Genomic DNA, 24,763 nt, shown 5'->3' with positions numbered 1-24,763 from the left:
CAGATTCTGAATAAAAGCCTCTCCAATTTGACAGAATCTATCAGAGTTTTTGTTGTAGCCTTTTAATATCCGGTGTTTTCTCCATGCTCCAATAAAGCATTAGAGTAGATGAAGGTATCTTATATGCCAATATATTCTTCCCAAGATATTCATAAATTCAGAAAAGTTTGTTACATCCTGTTTTGGAATATCCTGAAATTTGTGCTACTCTAGGGTTTATAATTTATCAGTTTAAGATTTCTAGAAATATTTTGGTCTTTGATCATTTTTTTAGTTTTTTTCCCCCCTGAATATGTTGCTCTTTTCTTTCCAAACCCATTATTTTGAAGAATTCAACCATTCATGTGTGTGAATGTGTGTGTGTGTGTGTGTGTGTGTGTGTGTTGGGGGAGGATAACAAATACACTCTCATCTTTTCTGTGCTACAGATCATACAGTGTTATCAATTGATTATAGAACATTTCAGGTAGATGTTCAATATTAAAGATGAACATGTAGAAAACTGAACTTTTATCTCTAAATCAGATATTCAGATACATTTCTGTCAGTGGTACCACTGTTCACTCAGTTTCTGGGGCTAGAAATATATACGTTATATTTGATGATTTTCTCTCTTTCTGTATATGTTATCTTTCACTAGACCCTTTTTATTTCTTACTTTGAAGTGTCCTTTATTTATTCCTTTTTCTTCTCCATTACTTCAATCCTAGTGCAGGCATTAATTATCTCATCTGACAATTATGGCATAGCTTCCTAACTGGCTTCTCTAATATTTTCAGCTCATTGAAGGGCATTTCCACTTGGATTACTAGGTGAAAAGAATTACTTCTTTCTTTGGAGATTTGAATAAAGGACCAAAAAATGAGGAATGACTTGACTGGGAAGAGAAAAGATAATTTTTGTCAGTTCAGTTCCAGGAAAAAAAAAAAAAAAACAATATCTGAAACTCACATAATACTTTAAGGTTTGTGAAGTAGTTTGCATAGTATTTTATATTTTCAACAATGAAATATGGGTCAAGTTTGTATATTATTAAGTGAATAATATTTATATAAGCTTTTCACATTTGCAAAATGCTTGTCTCACTTGATCATCATAAAAATCTTGCAAGATATGTACCATAGATGTTATCATCTCTGTTTTATAAATGAAGCTCAGAGAAATTGTACCTTGCCTATAATGACTAGAGAAAGAGGTGGGTCTTCCTGACAAAATAATATTTGTAGATTATTGCCTGGAATCATGTATAGATACAGGAACCTTCTTTATATCCTTCATGGCCACTGATAAAAAGTCTAGAATAAATAGAAAATCACTTGAGCTTTAAAAGGGAGGAAAAAAAAAACACATATGGACGGGTGTATTGCAATATATATTTTTTCGAACCAGGTCTAATTTTTACATCTGTTTTGCTAATGTTAGTAAGCGTGGATAAAACGAGCATAGAATCAGTGAATTAATTAGACTTTTGAGGTTACGAGGAGAGATGAGAACTCTCTTACAGGAAGCAGAAACAGTATCCAATCAGACACTGCTTTTGATTGACCAATCGAAAGCTGTGTTACATCCTGGCACTAGAAAAATGAGGCTGCTAGGTGCTGTCAGCCGGCCCAGTTAATGCTGCTGGAAAACAGAGGAGAGGGAGAAACTAGTGTTGTGCTTGTTACCTGTGGGATAAAAGAAGAAAAGATTTGCTTTTGTTACCAGCGACTCTTCATGTAATGCACTCCCTTAACCAGGAAATTAGGGCATTCTCTCGGACTAATCTCAGGAAACAATGCACCAGGGTGACAACATTAACTGGGAAAAAAATTATAGAAACCTGGAAGGATGCTCGAATTCACGTTGTGGAAGAAGTTGAGCCTGGCAGTGGGGGTAGCTGTGGTTATGTGCAGGACCTAAGCCTGGACCTGCATGTTGGTGTTATTAAGCCATGGTTACTACTGGGTGAGTATTATGTATTGGTTCCTGAGTCAATCACTGTTTTGCTTATTCATAAAAGAAAAATTCTTAATTCAGTTGGAATAAGTTACATAATTGGAAAGTTGAAATATTTGCATTTTGACTTTGGAATTCATTGTAAATGAACAGACTTTTCTGGCAAAAATAAGTCTTCACACTTTGTGTACACTGTATTTCGTCAGAAGCACATGCCTCAATATACATAGTATTGAGTAGCTGTAATGTAAATAAGTTATCATCCCATCATCCTAATTTCTCAGGATGGCTATAAATTGATAATGGGGAAAATGTGTCAGCTTATTTATTGGTAAGCAGAGGATTAGACAAACCCCAAGTTAATTGGAGGACCTCAAATTGAGTAGGGATCACTAGAAGTAGTTTGTCTTTTTTGAAAGTTCATCAGACTGAACAGAAATTTGGGTTTAGGAGAAATTGTTGTTATGGGAGACTCATATAAGAGAGATCCTAACAATAAGTGGGACAATGGAAAAAGCAATGAATTTAGAGTCAGAAGAATTGTGTTTCAATGCTGCTTTTGCTACTTACTCTCTGGGTAACTCTGGGCAAATCACTCTGGGCCTCAGTTTACTCTACTGTAAAATAGAGATTGGATTCAGTTACCTCTAAGGTCACTCCCAGCTCTAAATCTATTATCCTCTAAGGTCATAATATTTCACTTCTTACAAAGGAATAACAGGATTATATATTGCTTTCACCCAAATTGAACCATAAATAATCAAAAGAACTGGCTAATCTAATGCCTAATCAGTACCTGATCTCTTATGCCTTTATGATTGAGAGAGATGTAGGTTCTTTACGTATTACATTATGTTCAATGATAATATTTATGAAAGGTGGAAAGTATTTATGTACATAGAAGGGAGGGAGTTTTAAAAGAAATTTATCATGTTACATTTATGTGACTTCCCTTTCTGTCTATCTGATGCCAAGGGTATATAATTTTGACTACCTGTAGTCACAATGTCTATTTCTTAAGGATTCAAGAAATGGGTTCTGTCATGTAGTAGTCTACTTGCCCCTCTTAATTGTATTCTATGATAGGTTATTGTAATGGGCCAGATCTTTGGAGAAATATACTTGAGGCAAGGATTCTTACAACAAGGTGTTAACTCAGTAGAATTGATAAGATAATGGTTTTCTAGTTTAGCATGGTAACTAAAAGTTATCTAGTTCAGTATGATTGATTTAATCTTACAACAAATAATGGTTCCGTAGTAATATAATGATTGGTTTATACTCAGTATGATGAATGGATTTAATTGTAATAGAGTATTTAAGAGGTCAAAATCAGACCTAGAGGACAGACTCAGAGATAGACAGAAAAGACAGGATTAGAGGCTGGAACTCAGACTCCAAGACTTAACCAGCCTCATAGTGGCTCTCCTGCCTTCATTTCTCCACTAAGATCAAGGACTTGGGGCTGGTTCCAAGATCCTCCAGAGAGCTAGTCGGGACACTATATTTTAATCCACCCCAGTGTGGGAGCTCTAGAAAGCAACAGTACGTTTTGTCACCCCAACTTGGGGGCCCTAGAAAGCAGGACATTGCTTTTGGATGTGCAGACTGCTGACTGGCTGATTGGCTGAGGCTGCTTAACTGGGAGACTGAAAGAAACAATAAAGACTTTGGATTTTATCCCTTCGAGAAGAATGATGTCTAGGAATGAGTTGGCAAGTACGAGTCCTGTGAAGCCTCTGATTGTAAAGAGGAAAATGAAGCCTAAGGCTCATAGTATTGCTGGAGATCATTTAATATTCCCTCCGTGTAGTATAACTAGTCAGCTAAATACTTGATTGTTCTCATGGTGATTATTCTCCAGAAAGCTAACCAGAATATTACAGGTCATCCCTTGTCTTTGTTTTCACTGAACTATAATATAAAAGGTAATTAGGAAAATTCATACTGCTAATTTTTTTTTTAAATAATTGCCTATATGACTAAATTGACCTATGGTCACTCTTCTAAGTTATTAACAGCATACACTTTTTGTTTTATATTTTCAATGAAATAACTCATAGCAGTCAACAATACTGAAAATAAATGATTTGCCCACAGCTATTGAGAATAATAATATTGAGGATAAGAATTTGGAAGCCCTGTTTTGCTCTAGAATTAACTTATTTGTGACTTTTGGTGAATTTTTTTCCCTTTTTTGGACCTCAATATCTTTGTGTGCAAAATGGAATTAATAGTACCTACTTACTCTATCGGCTATTTCAGAGTTAAGAGCAAAAGGCAGCAATGTTCTATACAACTTTAAGGTGGTATTTTTAGTTGGATGTTACTATCTCTTGGGTATTTTGCCAAACAAAGCCCTTTTTTAAAATTAATTTTTTTCTGATGAGGCACTCAGGGTTAAGTGAGTTGCCCAGGGTCACATACTTAGTGTCAAGCGACTGAGGCAGAATTTGAATTTAGGGTTTTCCTAATTGCAGCACTGGTGTTCTATCTACTGTGCCACATAACTGCCCTGCCTTTTTTAATTTTGGGGGGAAAAAGTTGATATCTCTTGAACCATAATAAAATAATTTTTACTTTGTGAAGAATTGGCTGAAAATCTGGCAATCTTCTTATTTCCCATGGACTAATTTGGGAAATTCATTAGATTCCCTTGTCATGACTGGAAAAGTATATAACTTTTTAGTTCACTTTTTCCAAACCAAGCTGATTCCAAGTTCACTTTTTCCAAAACAGCTGTTTGATTACTTGTTTGGTGAAAATAATACAAGAAGTTTGTGGAATGTTGCAATACTATTGGAGGACCTACATTAATAAAATCTTTGTAGAATTATTTTTCAAAATGCAAGAAGGCACAAAGTCTTAAGCTAATAAATGATCCTTTTCTACTAAGCTACAATCAGAAAACAAATTAATTTTTGCATTATTTCTTATTTTTTGGATTTGTTCTAGACATATATCAAAGTAATTTTGTTCAGCTGAAAGATATGCTAGGGCAGTGAGACAAGACCTTTTATGTTCTTTTTCATCTCCTCAAAGGGGTTGCCTTCTTCAGTTTCTGTTTTCATTCTTCTTTGAACTTAGTACTTGGACAAGTCATTTAAACTTAATGAATGAACTTCATAACATGATAATATTGGATTAGCTGGCTTCTGAAATTCCTTCCAGTTCCAAATCTATGATTTTATGTTACTGATCTATGAACTACTTTCTGTCATCCCTTCATGATGAGGCACATCATGTATTTTGGATTATTCTTTTTATTCCAGAAACCCTGCCTTATGAATACTGTACAATCATCTTCCTGATAACGTCTTTCTCTGTTTTAGTGGCATGGGATTATTTTTCATTTTATCTCCCCAACTTCAACCTTCTCTTGCCCTCCCTTCCAGAATTACATATTGGTTAACAACTTTGGGTTTTGGTTGCTTTGTTTCAATGAAGAGTAGGAGAGTTGAAGAGCCATAAAAAGATAATTTATCCTTTTTTCCCTCAAGTTATTTATATAAACATGATTAAATATCTATTTGATGCCTAAATATGCTGCTGGATTAAATACTTTTTTTCTTTCAAAAGTACATCTCCATTTGACAGCATAAATTCCTTTTTAGTTTTCTTTTATGTCTTTATTTGGTTTTGTTATTATCATTTGTGATAACCACCCTGTAGATCCAACTAGTAATATTTTTAGTTGAGAACTACTTTTCAATTCATCTTTCCCACATGATAGTTCTTAGAACCCTACATAATATCCGTTCTGAGCTCATTCCTTCAATTTAAACTCTTACTGGCAGATTGGGTAAAAGAACAACTAGTGCATCCACTTCTAGATGTAACTCTGTGAACTATTACTACTAACCTATAGCTTCAGAGTTGTCACTGGCATTCTTCCCTTAAAAAATCAGGCAGTAGACTGAATTAACTTTCAGGGAAAAGTCAAATGGTATAGCAAGAATGGGAGCCATAAACAATTCCCCAAACCTCCATTATCTTCTCCCACAGATGTGCACAGGATATGGGAGAATAATGAGTACAGACTTAAAGTACAGTGGTAATAAGGCACGCTTGTAAGGAATACATGTGACTAAACTATAAGTTTAGTGATGTCTCAACATTTCTCCAGAGAATCATCATGAAGTTTACTGCAAGGCAGGACATCAGTGTTAGTAATGGATTGATCCCTCTATTAGGTTGGACTTGCTTCCCATAAGTATAACATCTCTTCTGGACTGGTTGAGTTAAACAGGTTGCTCAAACTTTGGGCTGGCTCCTTACAAAGTGCATCATCTATGTTGTACAGAGTTCTCTATTATACTCACTGGGCTTGTTCCCTAATGGCTTCAAGAATGGAATGGTTCATTTGTACCCCAAAGAATCTTTCCCTGACATCTCATTGCCTTGATTTTGCTTCTTACAACTTTCATCTTTTTTCTTGTACCTATAATGATTTATGTTGAAATTCAGAATATGTAATATTTGTTTCTTTAAAAGTCAGATATAACCTCTATCAGTAATAACTTGTACTTTGAGATATGGAATGTCACTGGTATGATCACTTCTAGTTGTTCACAACTTTTCATCCCTTAAAACTTCTTTTTTTGTCTTTTAAGAGCTTCTGGAAATTATGGCTCAAGAACAGTTGCTGCACTTGTGGAGCTCACTACATGACTAAATCATCTGCTTTTCTGGTCTTACATACTTTTTATTTTTATCTTTAATGTCATATTTCCCGTATGAATTATCATATTATTAAAATTTTATATCTGATTTTTGCCCCAGATATAAAATTAGATAGTATACATAATTTCTATATAATTTAGAAATGCATGGTGTCATGCTCTCTAAAAATGTATTTTTTAGCTTTTTATTTTCAAATACATGCATAAATAATTTCCATCATTCACCCTTGCAAAACCTTGTGTTCCAAATTTTTTTCTCCCGACCTTCTCACCACCCTCTCCCTTAGATAGCAAGTAATCCAATATATGTTAAACATGTGTAATTATTCTGTACATATTTCCACAATTATGCTGCATAAGAAAAATCAGATCAAAAAGAAAAACTGAAAAAGAGAACAAAGCAAGCAAACAACAACAAAATAGGTGGAAATACTATGTTGTAATTCACACTTAGTCCTCACAGTCCTCTGTATGCTTGGAAATGACTCTCTTCATCACAAATCCATTGGAACTGGCCTGAATTACCTCACTGTTGAAAAGAGCCATGTCCATCAAAATTGATTATTGCATAATCTTGTTCTTGCTGTATACAATGTTCTTGTGGTTTTACTCATTTCACTTAGCCTCAGTTCATGTAAGTTTCTCTAGGCCTTTCTGAAATTATTCTGCTGATCATTTCTTATAGACTAATAATATTCCATAACATTCAAATCCCATAATTTATTCAGCCATTCTTCAAATGATGAGCATCCATTCATTTCCTTGCCACTTTTATAAAAAGGTAAAAAACATTTTTACACATGTGGGTCCTTTTCCCTTTTTCATGATCTCTTTGGGATACAAGTCCAGTAGAGACACGGCTGGATCACAGTTTGATAGGCCTTTGGGCATTAGTTCATATTGCTCTTCTGAATGGTTGAATCAATTCATAACTCCACCAGTAGTTAGTGTCTCAGTTTTCCCATATCCCCGCCAACATTCATCATTATCTTTTCCTGTCATCTTAACCAATATGAGAGGTCTATAGTGGTACCTCAGAGTTTTGCATTTATTTGCATTTATTTCTCTGATTAGATTTAGATGCTCTAAATTATCTAAAAATGTGTTTTTGAAAGTACATTTGGTTAATGTGAAAATATCCCCTGTAGATACAAATATCGGCCAAATGAAATATTTGAGATTTTAAAAGGAGTTGAAATTATTTCTGGTCAGATATATCAATATTAACTTCATTAATTTTAATTTGTTCTTGGAAGCCAAAGCTATCCTCAAATTTTTTAATGAATTATTTTGGTGATAATAATTCTATTAAGTGGGTAAGCATTGTAATGCCTGTCAAATCATTGTAGCTATTTACTTCCTTATTGAATAACTAGTTGGAATTTAGTATTTTGTAATGATTTGGGTTGTTTTTTCTCATTCAAAGGAAATTTTCCATCCAGAATGCAACAGTGCTAAAAAAAAAAAAAGGCTCCTTAAGCTAGAATAGAAACTAGGATCTATTTCTAGGGATTCTGGGAAGAATAAACTGGAACTCAGTACTGTAGTTTTACATTCAAGTTAATGGTTTAAAAACAATTAAATTAGCTGTTGTTTTTGTGTATTGACTTGAATTGCTCCCACATGCTATTATTATGTACTTATCCACCTTTCATGATTGTAAAAGGCAGAATATCAGTACTAAAGTTCATCTATTTCTTGGGCATAGAAAAATCAAAATCAAAATATGTCTCAGAGGCCACTTTCAAAATAGAGAACCAAGCCTAAAAATATTTCTTGCCTTTCTTTTAGCATATATTTGCAGAAGTTAAGTTTTTATTTGTAATTTTGTCAAAGTGATATTTCTGTATTTTTCTTTATACAGAAATAGAACATTTCCAATGTAGTGGCTAAGGAATGGGAAGGTTAAATATTTTTAAACCAGTAATACATTTTGATAGTATCCTATAAAATTGCCAAGTTTCGTTTAGTTTCTTTAAAGCAGTTTTTCAAAGAGCTCTTTTGTACAAGAGATTGAGGAACATCCCAGCCAGGAAGTTGGAGGAAAAGCCAGCAAACTGCTCACATATTGTTATCAGGGCCACATTTACCAACTTCTTGTGGCTTTAGGAAAGACATTCTTTGTATATTCTTTTTTTGTGCCCATATGCGAAGAACTTGGATTTTGCCAGCACTCAGTTATAGCTGCTTCCTATCTTTTCAAAAAGAAATAAGAAGTTGGTGCTATCAGTAGATAGAGACCTGAAACACACTTGTTCTTCCCTTGAAACCAAAGATAAGATATATGGATTGAATCAGTGTTTGCGTGTAAAATCAGATAAGAATGAAAATACTATTGCTATAAAAGGAGAGGCTCCAAAAATAAAACTTATATTTTTCTCTTGCCATTTGTTGTTGTAGTAAATCCTGATTATCTGAGGTTGGCTAGTCTAACTGGCTAAGTAATTGGAGCCAATTTGTTAAGTTCCTGAGATAACACCTTATAGTATGCATATATGGGTATAGAGTCTCTCTGTGTCTCAGCTTCAGGACAACAGTCCAAAATCTCTCAGAGGCTCTTTGGGATTAGATAAAATCTTGTATTTGGACTAGGTTAGAAAAGAACTTTTCAGGATACAAGATGCAGTCCTGGAATTAACCCAGATTGTTGTGACTATTATGCCAATATTTGTTCACTATGTCTCATGCTACAACTAATTTATTCATTCAACAACTATCTGGCTGTTGAGTATCTAATGTGCAAGACTCTGGACTAAGAGGGAATACAAAAATGAATAAAACTCAATCCTCTCCACAAAATTTATAATCTATTAGTAGAATTGCAACATGGACATATATAATCATAATTACATACTATAAGTATTTAAACATTATTAAAAAGAGTTGATAAATGCCAACTCTTTTCTGAAGGTGAGGAAAACCTCGATTGAAGAAAGTAGCATCAAATCTTAGCTTTGAAGGATTGGTAGATTTCAATAGTAGAAATCTGAGCTGAAGAAATATTTTAGAGGAGCAAATATGCAAAAGGAAAGAAAATAGTGTGTGGGGAGAACAGTTTGGAAGAAGTGTTCTAAACAAATATAAAGAAAGTAGTGAAAAGATAAGATTGGAAAAATGGAATTAAGCCATATTTCAGGAGACCAAAAGTGAATGAATGATTTCTTCATGGGAATGAATGGGAAAAATGGGAATGGGAAAAAAACATTTCTTAATCTCTTACTATATACCAACCTAGATCAGGTACTCTCTTGGTAGATATGGGCTTACAGGATTTTAAAAAAAATCTTGTTTGTCCAAAGTATTGCTTGCTTAATCACTGAGATATATCCACATTCACCCCACTTTTTTACATCCTTGCCTATAGTTTTATCATCTTTAAAAATTAAGTGAAGACTTAATAGAATTATAGCAAGGATTATTTAGTTATATTTTTAATTCCTCAAAACACAGAAAATGTAAACTAATTACTTTTTTTTAATAGCTTTTTATTTACAAGATATATGTATGGGTAATTTTTCAGCATTGACAATTGCAAAACCTTTTGTTCCAACTTTTCCCCTCCTTCCCCCCTCCCCCCCTCCCCCCCCCCGCCATGGCAGGTTGACCAATACATGTTAAATATGTTAAAGTATAAGTTAAATACAATATATGTATACATGTCCAAACAGTTAATTTGCTATATAAAAAGAATCGGACTTTGAAATAGTATACAATTAGCCTATGAAGGAAATAAAAAATGCAGATGGACAAAAATAGAGGGATTGGGAATTCTATGTAGTGGTTCATAGTCATCTCCCAGAGTTGTTTCCCTGGGTGTAACTGGTTCAGTTCATTACTGCTCTATTGGAACTGATTGGGTTCGTCTCATTGTTGAAGATGGCCATGTCTATCAATATTGATCATCATATAGTATTATTGTTGAAGTATATAATGATCTCCTGGTCCTGCTCATTTCATTCAGCATCAGTTCATGTAAGTCTCTCCAGTCCTTTCTGAAATCATCCTGCTGGTCATTTTTTACAGAACAATAATATTCCATAATATTCATATACCACAGTTTATCCAGCTATTCTCCAATTGATGGGTATCCACTCAGTTTCTAGTTTCTGGCCACTACAAAGAGGGCTGCCACAAACATTCTTGCACATACAGCTCTCTTTCTCTTCTTTAAAATTTCTTTGGTATATAAGCCCAGTAGTAATACTGCTGGATCAAAGAGTATGCACAGTTTGATAATTTTTTGGGCATGAACTAATTACTTTTGTAGACTACCTGATATGAATGCTTACTAGTTATTGAATTTAGACAAATCACATAATCACTCTGCATCTCAATTTCCTTATTTGTAAAATGGAATAACCAGGTTTCTACTGCATACCTGATGGTGTTATGAGGAGAAGATTCATAAATATACACAATATAAATATATATCTTTATTTTTTTGTAGGATCACAAGATGTTGCTCATGATTTGGACACATTGAAAAAACACAAGGTAAAAAATGCCTAAAATTTAGTATTTCCATTAGTGTTTCACATCTATTGAAAGAAAAAGTACATTGTTCAGCATTTGGTAAAATTCTAGAATTTTATCAGTAATCTTTTCCAATGATTTAAATGTGGCTAAAATTTGCCTGCTTAATTTAAATATATTGGGTTATTTGGTTGTTATAATTTACAATTTTTGTTAGAACTTATATCATCTATTAAGAAGGAACAACTATTAACAAATTCATGAGCCTGGCTATTTTTAGCCTTTTAAACTGAACTCAAAATATTTATTTGAATAAATTTAATCTTATGACTTGTTGGAAAAGAGATTTGTTTGAATCCTTATACATATTGCCTCTATCAGGCAATATATATTTTTATATATACATGTTTATATGAATGATAGAATGATCCAAAGATTTAAGAAAATATATGATTTTCACTATAGAATGATAAGACTATGAATTAGCATATTTTAGTCGTAAATTTAAACTTAAATAAAATATTTAATTTTAGTCTACTGCTACAGACTGAATAAAAGATCTTGATAACTTCTATGTTCAATTTCATCAATGAACCAAAGGAAGTAAGGTTAGGGTCTGAAGAACTGGATAGGAAGCTTCCAAGGAAATTGAAAGATGACATAGAAAATGAATTAGGGCCTTCCTAGCTGTGTGACCCTGGGCAAGTCACTTAACCCCAATTGCCTCAGCAAAAAAAAAAAAAAAAAAAAAAAAAAAAAAGGAAAGAAAGAAAAGAAAATGGATTAGGGGGATTTTCCTACATGTCACATTTCAAAGCCAGTGGCCCTGTATATGAAATAATAACTTATATTTGTATAATGCTGGATAGTTTTTCAAAATGTTTTCTATTATATTTTCCTATATGATCTTTCTATTACCTGTGTAAGGTAAATTGGGCTATTGGTAGTGTCCTCATTTTCTAGATGAGGAAATTGACAAATAAATAAGTTGAGTGATTGTCATATAAAAAAAATGCCCTGAATCATTATTGATTAGAGAAATGCAAATTTAGACAACTCTTAGGTACCATTACATACCTCTCAGATTGGCTAAGATGCCAGGAAAAGATGATAAATGTTGGAGGGCATGTGAGAAAACTGGGACACTAATACATTGTTGGTGGAATTATGAATTGATCCAATCATTCTGGAGAATAATTTGGAACTATGCCCAAGGAGCTATCAAACTGCACATGCTCTTTCATCCAGCAGTGCCTCTACTAGGCTTGTGATGGAAAGAGCCATCTTCATGTAGAAAGAGGACTGTGGGGACTGAATATGGATCACAATGTAGTATTTTCATCTTTTTGGTTGTTTGCTTGTTTTTTTGTTGTTTTATTTCCTTTTTTATCGGCTTTTTCTTATGCAGTATGATAAATGTGGAAATATGTGTAGAAGAATTGCACATGTTTAACATATATTGGATTACTTGCTGTCTAGGAAAGGGGATGTGGAAAAGAGAGAAAAAATTTGGAACACAAAATTTTGCAAGAGGGAATGTTGAAAACTAGCTTAGAATATATTTTGATAATAAAAAGTTATTATTTTTAAAAATATTCCTGGGAGGCGAGGGTAGATTTAAAGTACTAAATACTTGATAAATGGGCAATAATTGAAAGTTTAGAAAGAGTTCTTTCTTTTCTAAGTATATGATTAAATTTGGATATAAGAACTGTAAGATAAAGACAGACATTTTCCCTAAATATTCCTAATGTACTTATTTTTAATGTGTCTAATATCTCATTATAGAAATGCAGAAATTCATTACATATTCTTATCCTGTGTTATTAAAGTCCACAAGTTCTAAAATGTATTTTTGTGTTTCCTTTTAGGTTACTCATATCCTCAATGTTGCTTATGGAGTTGAAAATGCTTTTCTTAATGACTTTACATACAAAAACATTTCTATCCTGGATCTACCTGATACCAATATCATATCTTATTTTCCAGAATGCTTTGAATTTATTGAAGAAGCCAAATTGAAGGTAAGGGCAATAGGTAGTGCAGTGTTAGACCTGGAGTCAGGAAAATGTAACTTCAGATCCTGCCTTAGATGTTTTCCAGGTGTCTTACTTTGTAAAATAGGGAAAACAATAGCACCAACCACCCAGGACTTCTATGAGGATTAAATAAGACAGTATTTGTAAAGTGCTTGCAAATTTTGAAGCATTATATGTTAGTGCATAGTTTTGGTATAGAGTTCATCAAAGAAAAGTCAGAACTATAATAGCACCTGTCTTAAATGAATCACTTATAAAATTTATCTCAGCATATTATATTCATCTTCATTTTTTTCTTATGCTTCCCCACAGAATATTCCACAACAGAATATTTTTTTATATGTAACCTGATCCTCCTCTACTTCCTGTACAACAGGGCCTAATGATATTCTTCTGAAAACTTTAGGAGGTAAAAGACTCCATATGTTAAATTCTTCAATTGAAATATGTAGATATAATTTTTCTTTGAAAGTTTATGACAACTGGACTATAGAATAACAGAATCAAGCTAACTCTGTTACAGAATCTGATTTGGGCCTGAGAGTGTATTTGTCAGCATGACATTAAGACTATTTTACCACTTCCAGAAAGAAAAGAGAATCTTTGCTTTTTAACATAACATTTCAGGACACTGGGAACTAAATGTTTCATTTAATACATTTGTGATCTAGTTTGCTGTAATGTGTTTTAAAGGATTTGTACTGAAGAGCATGTGAACTAAAGTTGCATTTTGACACTAAGGATATTAATATAAATGCTTAAATCTTCTGCTCCCTTACTGGATACTAAAACTGTATTGGATCCAATTCAAGATTCTGATAGTCAGGGAACGAGGTAGGTTATTGTCCATAATAACAGTCTCTAATATGGCATCATTTTTCTAAGTATGCTTCTCTCACTAAATCCATATTAGATAAGTAAAAAAAAAAAATGAAAATGGTAGATATACCTACCCTAATAAGGTATTTAGTCAACTTAAATATGAAGGGTTGAAGAATAAAAGATGAAAATAAATCAGAGGTAATAATCATCTAACCTTCAGTCACTAATTTGGTGTTTTTTAAAATGATATTTTGTTTTCCCCATTACATATTAAAACAATTTTTTAATATAAAAAAGTTTTGAGTTACAAATTCTATTCTTCCCTCCACTCCCTCTTGCTTGAGATGGGTAAGCAATCCCATATAGTTTATACATGGGCAATCATGTAAAAAATTTCCATATTAATCATTCTGTACAAGAAGACTAGAAAAAAAATGAAAGAAAGAAGGTGAAAAATAGCATTCTTCATTCTTTATTCAGACAATGTTAGTTCTTTAGAAGCAAATAGTATGTTTTCTCATGAGTCCTTTGGAATTGTTTTGGATAATTGGATTGCTGAGATTAGCTAAATTATTCACAATTCTTCATATTTAGTGTATACAACATTCTGTTGGCTCTGTTCACTTCACATCAATTCATGTAAGTCTTTTCAAGTTTTTCCTGAAGGTATTTTTTGAAGTACTGAAGTCATTCTTGCTTGTCATTTCTTATAGCACAGTAGTATTCCATATAGCAGAGTGTTCTATCCATATACCAGATCTTGTTTAGCCATTGCTTAATTGATGGGTATCTTCTTGATGTCTAAATCTTAGGCACCTCAAAAAGAGTGTTGTAAATATTTTTGTATTAATAGGTCCCTTCCCCTGCCTTTTTTTATGTCTTTGGTATATAAACTTAGCAGTGATATGGCTGGATCAAAGAGTATGCCCCATTTATAGCCTTTTGGATACAGTTCCAAATTGCTTTCCAGAAAGGTCAGAATAATTCACAACTTCACCAACAGCGTATTAGTGTCCCAGTTTTCCCACATCCCCTCCAATTTTTATCATTTTTATTTTTTGTCATATTTAGCCAATCTGATAAGTATGAGATGGCACTTAAGAATTGGTTTAATTTTTATTTCTCTAGTTAATAGTAATTTAGAGCATTTTTATGATTATAAATTGCTTTGATTTCTTTGTCTGAAAACTGTCTACTCATATTCTTTGACCATTTATCCATGGGGAATAACTTAGATTTTTATAAATTTGACTTAGTTTTCTATGTATTTGAGAAATGAGACTTTTATCAGAAATATTTTGGTGTTCTTTAAGAAACTAAAAGCTTTTCCTTTTCTTTGTATGCAAAGAAAAAAAAAAGAATTGATTAAACAAATTGCATTTACCCTTTCTATGTATTTTATTATTGCTTAAGGACATAAGATCAAGAATTTTTAAAGTATAGTTTAGAGAAGTATCAAAGGATGTTATAGAAAATGTGTTAGATTTACCATCCTACTTTCAAAACTCCCCAGATTGATAGGTTAAATACCTATCCCTCCCTTGGCATTTAATGTTTAAACCTCTGACTCAGATATGGCAAAAAGTGAATCCTACCATCTGGGATTTTTCATAGCAATGCCTGTTTCCATCAATATAAATTATAAGAATTGACTATACTTGAAAAACATACCATCAGCATATTCATTTTCAGTGCCTCAAAACAAAAAGCAGTATGGGAAAATATTATATTCAATTACAGTTAATTATATTCAATATTACAAGTCTCCAATGTATATTTAAGAATTCTAGTCCATCAATCGTGGACATTTATTAAAGAACTACTGTTTGCTAGTTGCTAGGGATCAAAGATGGAGATGAAACAATCTCTGCCCTCAAGGGCTTTACCTTCTATAGGGGAAAACAACATGAACATAAGGTAGTTATTAAGTAGGAGGGAGAAGGAAGGGCTAAACCCTAGAAAAATCAAGGGAAAACTTCTTGTAGAGGATATTATTTGAGTTGAGGTTTGGGGTAAATAAGTAAGCACTTAATGAAACACTAAACTTTTGTACAATCCTTTACTAAGTTTTTTGGGAATTGAAATAATATACAGTTTGTCCCTTTGCTCAAGGAACTTATCATCTGATTGACTTCTGGATTTGTTACAGCCTTTTAAAAGACAATAGATTGAAGAATGAGAATAATAATACCATATATTCACTCTATAATAGTCTGGATTATAGAATAGAAAATTTTCTTCTAGTAATTCATATTGTGCTTTGAGATTATTGGAAGTCAATACTATATAATTGATTATCATTATTCTGTAGTCTAAAGTCTCTGTCTCTTTGTGTCTCTCTCTCTCTCTCTCTCTGGTGTAATGGGCTGAGGTTTGAGTTGATGCACTGAGGTCCCAAGCACATGAGGCTAAATAGTAATTGGACCATATTCTATTAATATATAAGCTTGGAGAAAGAATGGCCCCGCCCACTCTTTGTGCAAGTCCTGATGTGTTGTATAGGAAATGACGATTCTGGTGGGAGGAGGCAGGGGAGTGAAAAAGGAAGGGGAGGAGAGCTCAGGCGCCACTTTCTCTGCTAGCTGGCTTCCTGTCGCAGCTGCCCATATTGCTATCACAATCCTTCTTGCCCATATTGCTATCGCAATCTTTTTTCACCTCTTCACTTCAATAAAGACTGAAGATTTTTCCCTTAACCTGAGTTCCTGACTCCGGCTGATTTTAAATACGCGGTCATTACACTCTGACAAGGCAGTTGAGCAATTTACTTTTCCAGGGTCACACAGCTAATGCGTGTTAAGTGTCTGGTGACATTTGAACTCAAGTCTTCCTTACTCCAGGGCTAGTGCTTTCTTTATATACTGTATTCCCTTTCTGCCCCAGAGCCAATATTTCTCAATGAAAATACTTCCAAGATTGGTAAGCTTTCTTTATAGAGAAAAATGAAAAAGTAAGATGCAAGTAAACTCTGCATAAAAGTAAACTGTTAAAATAGGTACAGCATGCATTTAGATAGAGAACTGGTCTTAAAGTCCTGAAGATCTGGGCTCAAATCTTAGATGTGACACATTTAAATAGTTTTTTTTTTTTTCCCTTGGGCAAATACTTAATCTTTTGGAGCCTAATTGGAAGTTGTGGGATAATTGCTAATTTGCATTGCTCCAGGGATTTTTTGTTTCCCAGAATTCCCTACACCATTAAAACCTAGGTTGGAGCAAAAAGTATTTAAAAATTCTTTAGTTGCAGGTTTGTTTCTAATTTTTTTCTTATTTGGGTTCAAAAGAAATAGTATACATAATTCCATATTATACTTCTCATAATTTGCTGATAGTTAAAATTTCTCATTAATGCCATGTGATGCCAGAGAAACTGAGGCAAGACAGAGATTGGTTTTTAATCTTCTAATGTGGAGAGTTTTAGATTAACCTGCTAGTGGGATTCATGTCCAAAAATCATTCAGGCCACAAGGAACTAAGGCAGGGAATTTATAAAGGGTTTTTAGCTAATTAGCATTGCAAGCAGGATACAGAAGCCAAGAAGAAGATAATTAGTCTAACATTTTACAGCTGTTGTCTTTACTTCAGAAGAGGAGTTAATGTGGTATTTACAGCTTTTTTTTTTTTTTTTTTTTTTTAATGGCTCAGGCCCTGTCAGATTAAAGAGGAGGATCATTCTTGGATAGGTAGACTTTTAATAAGGGCATAGGTAGGAAAGGAGATAACATAATTCTATTCCAGGATAGTTTTGGACAAGGATGGAGTCAGAGCAGCCTGCATCTGGATATTGTTTTTCTTTTCTATCCTTTTCTATCTATCACAATGGTATGTGAAGTAGTCAGAGCTTCAAGTTTTTCCTGACTCAATTCTCCCAGTCCTAATGGCAAGGAAGGAGGGGGTGGCCATAATAATTGTATTCAGGGAATAACAATTCTGGACATAATAGTCTATCCCAATATATCCCATAATATAGACTATTCCAACAAGTGATGTTAATTTCAGAGCAGAAAAGATAGTGACAGTAATATTGTCTATTCTGTCACTACAAAGTATCACATTTCATTTAGAGCATTACTTTTTAAAAAGCACAAGGCTGGCCAACCTGTATCAAGTCTGTTCCATCAGATCTACCACTTTCATTATTGAAAGCATAAGCCCCCATCAACATGTTTTATACTGTGTTTCTTTTCACTTGTAAAGTATCCTTTGCAAGTTACCTGAAACTGTTTTCATTATTGACCTCATTTCAGTATCCAGTTACGGTTTCCATTTCATATTATTGCAAGCTCTTAATTTTGCTATTCCACTTGGTCCATAAACTTAATTCATTTTCAGGTACTTTCTTGATTATATAAATACTTCTTAGTTTATAAAGAGGATTGCAATAACATTGAATTCAAATCTGTACCAAACAGAAAATAAAATTAATAGATTAAAAATAAAAAAGAAAGGTGGAGATGGGAGATACACATACAACTTTAAAACAGTTTTCCCTAATGTTAAAAAGTGCATAATGCAACTCTTTTAGTTCTTTTTGCTAGAACCCACCATTTTATCAATACTAGCAATATAAGAAAAATAAAGGGAGAAATTTTGTTTTAAATAGATTTTTCCATATTAATATTTAAATATATTTCTATTTCATAGAACTCCTCACTTCATAATCTTTAGGAAGAACCACACAGTGAAAGAGAAACAGAATAATGTAGGAACAAAGGAATCCTAGATTAATTGTATGTCTACAATATTCAGTTTTATTTTGACTCTAAGACTTTTTATTCTCCCATCTTCAACATAGTGATTCTGTCTAACCATTACAAAGATAGGGCTCGTGCTCTCACCTTTTTACTGCTTTTCTGTTTTCCCTTTTCTTTTTTCACTGAGTTCTAATCTTGTTTTTAATTCTTTCCAATCTAGACTTTAAACTAGGGGGGGAAACTCACTACTTTTTTTTTGTCTTTTCTTTATTTCCTTCTCTTCCATTTGAACTTGTACATAGAATTCATGAAATACAGCAAAATTTTTTAATTATCCTTTGTGCTCTATCTCCCAGTTCTAATAAAAAGTGATTGATTGGATATATATTTTTTGAAGAATAGTTTTAATAAAAAAGTTAAAAAGGTTGAGCTGTACTGTAATGCCAGAGAAACTGAAGCAAGATAGAGATTAGAGAGTTTTAATATTTTATTGGAGAGTTTAGATTAATTGGCTGGATTGAACTCATGTCTTAAAGAATCCAGCATCGAATATAAAATTTCAGGGATTTTTATAGGGCTCTAGTGAGAAGGGGAATAAAAGCAGAAGGTGGAAAGCACTGGTAAGTAGGAATTTTCAGGGGACCATAAATTTGGTTCTAACAGGTTGGGGGTAAGGACCATAAATTCTGATAAGTTGGGAATGAAGAAGGTAGTCAAGCTAGAGACAGGAAATGTGGAATAAGAGAGATAGAGGGTGACAGCTAGGTATATGAGATGAGCCATCTAATCTTATTATGCTAATGGTCAGGGCTCTCAGCCCTAATTTATATCAATCCTAATGGTCAGGAAAAGGTGGGGGAAGAGGGGAAGACAGCATATTAACTCAGGGAAACAGATATTATAATTCAGGGAAACTAATGCAGGGAAGCTGAGCTAACTCAGGGAAACTGAGGTATGGAAAATGAGAGATTAAAATTCAGAGAAACTGAAGCAGAACAATTCAAGGAAACTGGCATAACAGCACAAGCTTTTTACTTTAAATTACTGAGGGTTTGTTTGCTTGCTTCTTGGTCACAATTTTAATGTTACTTAATAGTACTCAAGAGTACAATGTATAGTAGTCAGGAATGTAGCCGAAAGTGAATACAATGTAGTGGGGAAAAAAATCTCTTCCTTAGCTGCTAGATCAGTACAGTGAATCTTCTCCAAGTAGTTTTTTCCCCTGGGACTCTTTGGTGTACTTAGTTTGCTTCAAGGTTCATCTTTTGTTTAGTGAACTTTTGTAGTCTTTCTTATAAATGTACTTATATTCCTGACATATTCTTTTTGCTATTTAAAAGTTTAATAGACATTATTATCAGATTTACTGGTATCACTAAAGTACTCCCTCCCCTCCCTCTTCACAATAGAATACAATTGCTTCCAAAGTGATTTGGGCTACATTTATATGAATGTTTCCTAGGCATTACTTATGGTAGATTACACTGTAATAATCCAATAAGAAATTTTATATATACTGTGTTTTATAATTCTAAATGGTATGTGCAATGAGCTTGATAATGTTTCTCAAATGAATATGGATTTTTTTTTTTCTTGAAGGATGGAGTTGTTCTTGTTCATTGCAATGCTGGAGTCTCCAGGTCTGCTGCAATTATAATTGGTTTCCTGATGAGTACTGAAAAAATCACATTTACCAGTGCCTTTTCTTTGGTGAAAAATGCAAGACCTGCTATATACCCAAATCCTGGATTCATGGAACAACTTCAAGCATATCATCAGTAAAAAAATAAAAAAAAATGGGAATAAATAATCGGGCATAATAAAATTCAGGAAACAGATGAAGCCAACAGTTTGTGAAATGGCATTTTAACAGATGATGTGAAACTATAACTTCTGGATTGATCTTTTAAAACAAAGTTTTTAGGATAGAATGGCAGAAGCCAAATCCTTTCTTTTTGCTACTCTCAAAGTAGAAACTGAGGTGGCCTAATTATCTTGAGCTTTAGCCTACAAGAATTTTTTTAAAATAATACTGCTTATTCTTCAGCATTTAAATGTGTGATGGAATGCTGCCTTTTTTTTTTTTTTTTTTTGAATTGCATATGCCAGATAACATTGATATTACTGATCCTGTTAACTTCTTTGGAGGAAAATTGTAAAAATAAATTTGAAATGTGTCTTTGAACATTGGAAGAAAAATAACTCAATTGTTGAATACTTTTGATTGTTTTCTTTTTATTCTAGCAACTGTTCTAATAGACAGATATGCTGAAATACTGCTTGACATACACATATTTAGAAAAAGAGTTATCATCTAAGAGAGATTTATTTATCTGAATTTCTTTTCCTGTAAAAATAAATAGCTCAAATTCCCTAAGGACATATTTACAACCAAAAAGATTTATTCAGAAGATATACAATCTCAATATACACAGTACTTGAATATCCTTACATTAGAATTCATTGCCTTTGAGTTGTTTAGTGTGGGCTTTTGGGGGGTGGTCCTTTATCTGTTTGATAGCTTTTGCCCCCAGTTCCCTTTATTCCCCTTCTTTACCCCTTATACACAAGTACTCATCATATATTCTGATTGATATATTTTACTACTAATAGGCATCTCATCTCTTTCTGGGTTCCTTTTGTACTTTTACTGAGTCATATTTTACAAAGTTTCTGGAAGAATCATATTTCTGAAAAATATTCCTTAGGAAAAGCCTATTTGTCATGACTAGCCCTAAAATTCACACAGATAATAAAATAAAAATGACTATAATCAATTTCATCTGATATTGTTTGCTTCACTGCATACAATTCTTTTTAAAAAAAGGAAATGTAAAACAATAATTTGGACCTAGTTTTTCATTGAGCCTGGATATATTTTTAACCTCACCTCTGACTACAGGCTTTCAAAAATTTATTTTATTTCCTTTGCTTTTGTTTCTCTATTTGGGAAAGAATGATTTCTTATTATTATAAAGCCACCTAGAAATTTCCTTTTTTAGCTTTTTAAAACTTAAAAAAAATCCCCAAAAGGCATTATTTCTATTAATGTTATTGATAATGATATAAAATATACATCTGTAATCTTGTTTGTGAAATTTATATTAAAAGTTTTTCATTAGTATTTTATAATTGAGAAAATTAGTATAAGCTACAGGGGAAATTTTTTTGATTCTCTTATACACATAGCACATTAAGCAAGTGTTCCATGTGACTAAGTTAAAAAGTGTACATTGAGCACATCTTTGCAGTTGAGAAGGTGTGCTCTGATGCTGCTCTGATGAGTAAAGGCTTAAAAAGTGGTAATAGAAATATGCTGGAAAAGTTGCCTTCAGAGCTGAAACCTTTCTTATATCACATACTACTCTTAAGAAGCAGTGTAAAATTAACCAACCAAAGTGAATAGTTTGAAAAGGACCAATGAAAATGTCCTATTGAATGTCAACTTCTCTGTGGTGTTCTTTCTAGTCATTTTTGCCAGCGATTCATAGATGTAATAAGTGATCTTTTTTCATACTATTGACTACATTGATATGATCATGTTTTCTTTTTTTCACAGTGCTATCAAATTTAAGTTTATTAAGAATTGGAACATTATATATCACAAAACATATAATCTGGCATGGAATTTGCATCTGAAGTTTTTGTTTTTGTCATTCTAGTTTTGTGACACATAACACGAACTTATCACTTCTTTCTAGTAAATATCTTGTCTTGGCCACCAGACCTGTTTTAGTTACAAACTGTAGTTTGATCCTTCTTGGAATTGAACATAAGAGATTAAATCTTTTAAAAAAAACAAAAAAACTATTTGTTGGTGAGACACTGATAGATCAGATATATTTTTATGTATGACTTCATGCAAAGAAATTAATCTATAGATCTAATCTTGGTGGCATAAACCTATTTTGAAAATAAATTCTATTATGATCCCACTATCTAACATTATGAATCAAAAATATATATAGATAACAAATGTCATAGTTTTGGGAAAGAAAAAAAAATCTCATAATATGTAAGTCCATCTGTGCAGTTGTGATTTTGGCTATGTCCCTGAAAATATAACTTAGATTCCCCCCACATCATATTTAATTATTTATATCTAGACTAAGAAAAGATAAAGTGCACATTTGCTCAAAATTATAAATAGGAAAGAAATAAAATATGGGGTTCTTATTTGAAGAGGTAGGCTAAAAATTGTCTTAGATAATAAAATTTTCCCTTTTAACTTTCAAATTACTTTTAAATTTTATTTAGGTAAGTATTGTATTTTCATAATACTTAAAATTTATCCAATGGTATGGATAATTTTTAGAATTTATATGAACATATAAATCTTACTCCCTTCCCTTTCCCTATATATTACTAGATTTGAGGAAGAATGTTGATCATGATGATTTAATCACTCTGACAACAACACTGAGAGGAAATATACACACACACACACACACATAATGTTTTAAATCCTTATTGATATATCCCTTTTTTTTTCTTTCCCCATTAGGATGTATAAGTAATAAGTATAGCATTTGGAAAGTATTCTTCAGGAATTGGGCAACCTACTTTCTTTTTGACTGAATCATTTCAAGGGAAAAAAACTAAAACTTGGCAAGACAAACATAATGAGTCAGGCATTTCAAATGTGTGAGGAACTCAAAAGGTTCCCAATATTGAAAGGAAGATTTTTGAGTATGACACAATGAATTTCTCAACTATGTACCATCTGGAAGATATACTTAGAACAAGTTACCAAGACTAATGAGTTACAAACAGAAGAACAGGTATATGACTGAGCCTAAATGTTTAATGCCAGTCATTACTGGTAGAAAAAAAACCCGAAATAAAAAACCAAATTTTTAAAAGAGCTCAATGATTGTTTTAGCTACTCTTTATCCATTCTTTGTAAATTTAAGTCAATTTAAATGGAAGATTTTAGAATTCTTGTTTATAAAGGTAACTTTCTGAGGTTATTATTGCACTATTATTTTACTATTCGTGTAAGTGCAGACACAGTGAGAAACCTCAATTTGTGTTTGTTTTTTGAATGATTAAAGTTTGCCTCATTTGATTTAGAAAGTCAAAGACATTTATTTTGTATGCATTTTTGTAATTTATTCTTTACCAAAGTACTTTTTTAGGTGTGAAATTATTTGATTTTAAAACAATAAATTTTATGTTGTTTTTTTTTCCTGTGTCAATCTTTTGGGTTCTTTGTGAGTTTTTGTTTAAAAATAATTAAAATGCTCTTGTACTCAAGTTAGGAAAGAAAATCTGTTGATCACATAACTGAATGGTTTTAATTAACAACTGCCTTTGAGGCTTTAGATAGTCATTATAACTTAAGTCATTTCAAAAAGTTTTGTGTTTCTATTAGTGACAAGCAGTAGGGGAACATAACTGAATGGAAACAAAACTGAATTTTTCTTAGCACCAAAACAACAATACAAAACTCAGTATTAGAATTACACTGTTTCTTCAAATATGGTAACCTCAAGAGTACAGCATTCAAAGAGAATACCTTATTTGTATTAGTTAATCTTCTAAAATGAGATCTATTTGAAAGAAAAATAGATAGTTTTTGTTTTCATAGTTTTGTGACCTTATTCTTGAGAGTACTCTTTTTTAGCAGTGTAGACTAAAAACTATCCATTCTTTTTTATCTTGTGTATTTCTTATCCATATCCTTCCTTAATTTCTCTATGAAGAATTCACCTTGTTTAAATAAGGCTTTGACTCCAAAAAACAAAAAAAACAAAAAAACAAAAACCGGAAATGAACAAAACTAAAAGACATTACCATTTCTTAGAAAAGTTGAACAATTACAAAACTATACAAGCAAGACATCAAAAGAGCCCAGAAAAGTACTCAAAAATGAATTTGTAAAAAGTCTGATAGGAAACTAAGCTAGCCAAGATTATTTTGAGAAAAATTATTTATTAAACTCAAAGGGGAGAATGGACAATATTCTTGTTATCTAAATCTCATTCATGGCAATAGTCAAGTCATTGTATATAGTTTCTACACATCAGTATGCAAAGAAGTCACAACTGAAACTTAGTAAGTTGAACCTGAGAAGAGTTGTATTTAATCAAACCACAAATAAATCTGTTCTGGAA

General features: G+C 32.5%; 1 protein-coding gene and 1 long non-coding RNA gene across 2 annotated transcripts in view; one reads left to right on the top strand and one right to left on the bottom strand.

Moving 5' to 3' along the window:
* The window catches only part of LOC127554498 (uncharacterized), a 67,787-nt gene that overhangs the window by 19,910 nt on the left and 23,114 nt on the right, over nt 1-24,763 (bottom strand). The gene's annotated exons all lie outside the window — the stretch shown is intronic.
* Nucleotides 1,362-23,845, top strand: DUSP19 (dual specificity phosphatase 19). Its single transcript, XM_051986078.1, has 4 exons — nt 1,362-1,947; nt 11,068-11,114; nt 12,965-13,117; nt 20,247-23,845. Exons 1-4 carry the CDS (start codon nt 1,722-1,724, stop codon nt 20,427-20,429), a joined length of 609 nt encoding a protein of 202 aa, XP_051842038.1. The 5' UTR covers nt 1,362-1,721; the 3' UTR covers nt 20,430-23,845.

Source organism: Antechinus flavipes, chromosome 3 (assembly GCF_016432865.1).
Source record: "Antechinus flavipes isolate AdamAnt ecotype Samford, QLD, Australia chromosome 3, AdamAnt_v2, whole genome shotgun sequence".
NCBI lineage: Eukaryota > Metazoa > Chordata > Mammalia > Dasyuromorphia > Dasyuridae > Antechinus > Antechinus flavipes.
The sequence above is the reverse complement of the archived record's forward strand: the minus strand, read 5'-3'. Positions and strand labels throughout refer to the sequence as shown.

Excerpts from the sequence above, each read along its gene's own strand:
- DUSP19 (XM_051986078.1), top strand. The coding sequence starts at position 1,722 with ATGCACTCCCTTAACCAGGAAATTAGGGCATTCTCTCGGACTAATCTC. Across the intron at positions 1,948-11,067 it reads TAAGCCATGGTTACTACTGG|GATCACAAGATGTTGCTCAT; the intron begins GTGAGTATTATG and ends ATTTTTTTGTAG. Across the intron at positions 11,115-12,964 it reads ACACATTGAAAAAACACAAG|GTTACTCATATCCTCAATGT; the intron begins GTAAAAAATGCC and ends GTTTCCTTTTAG.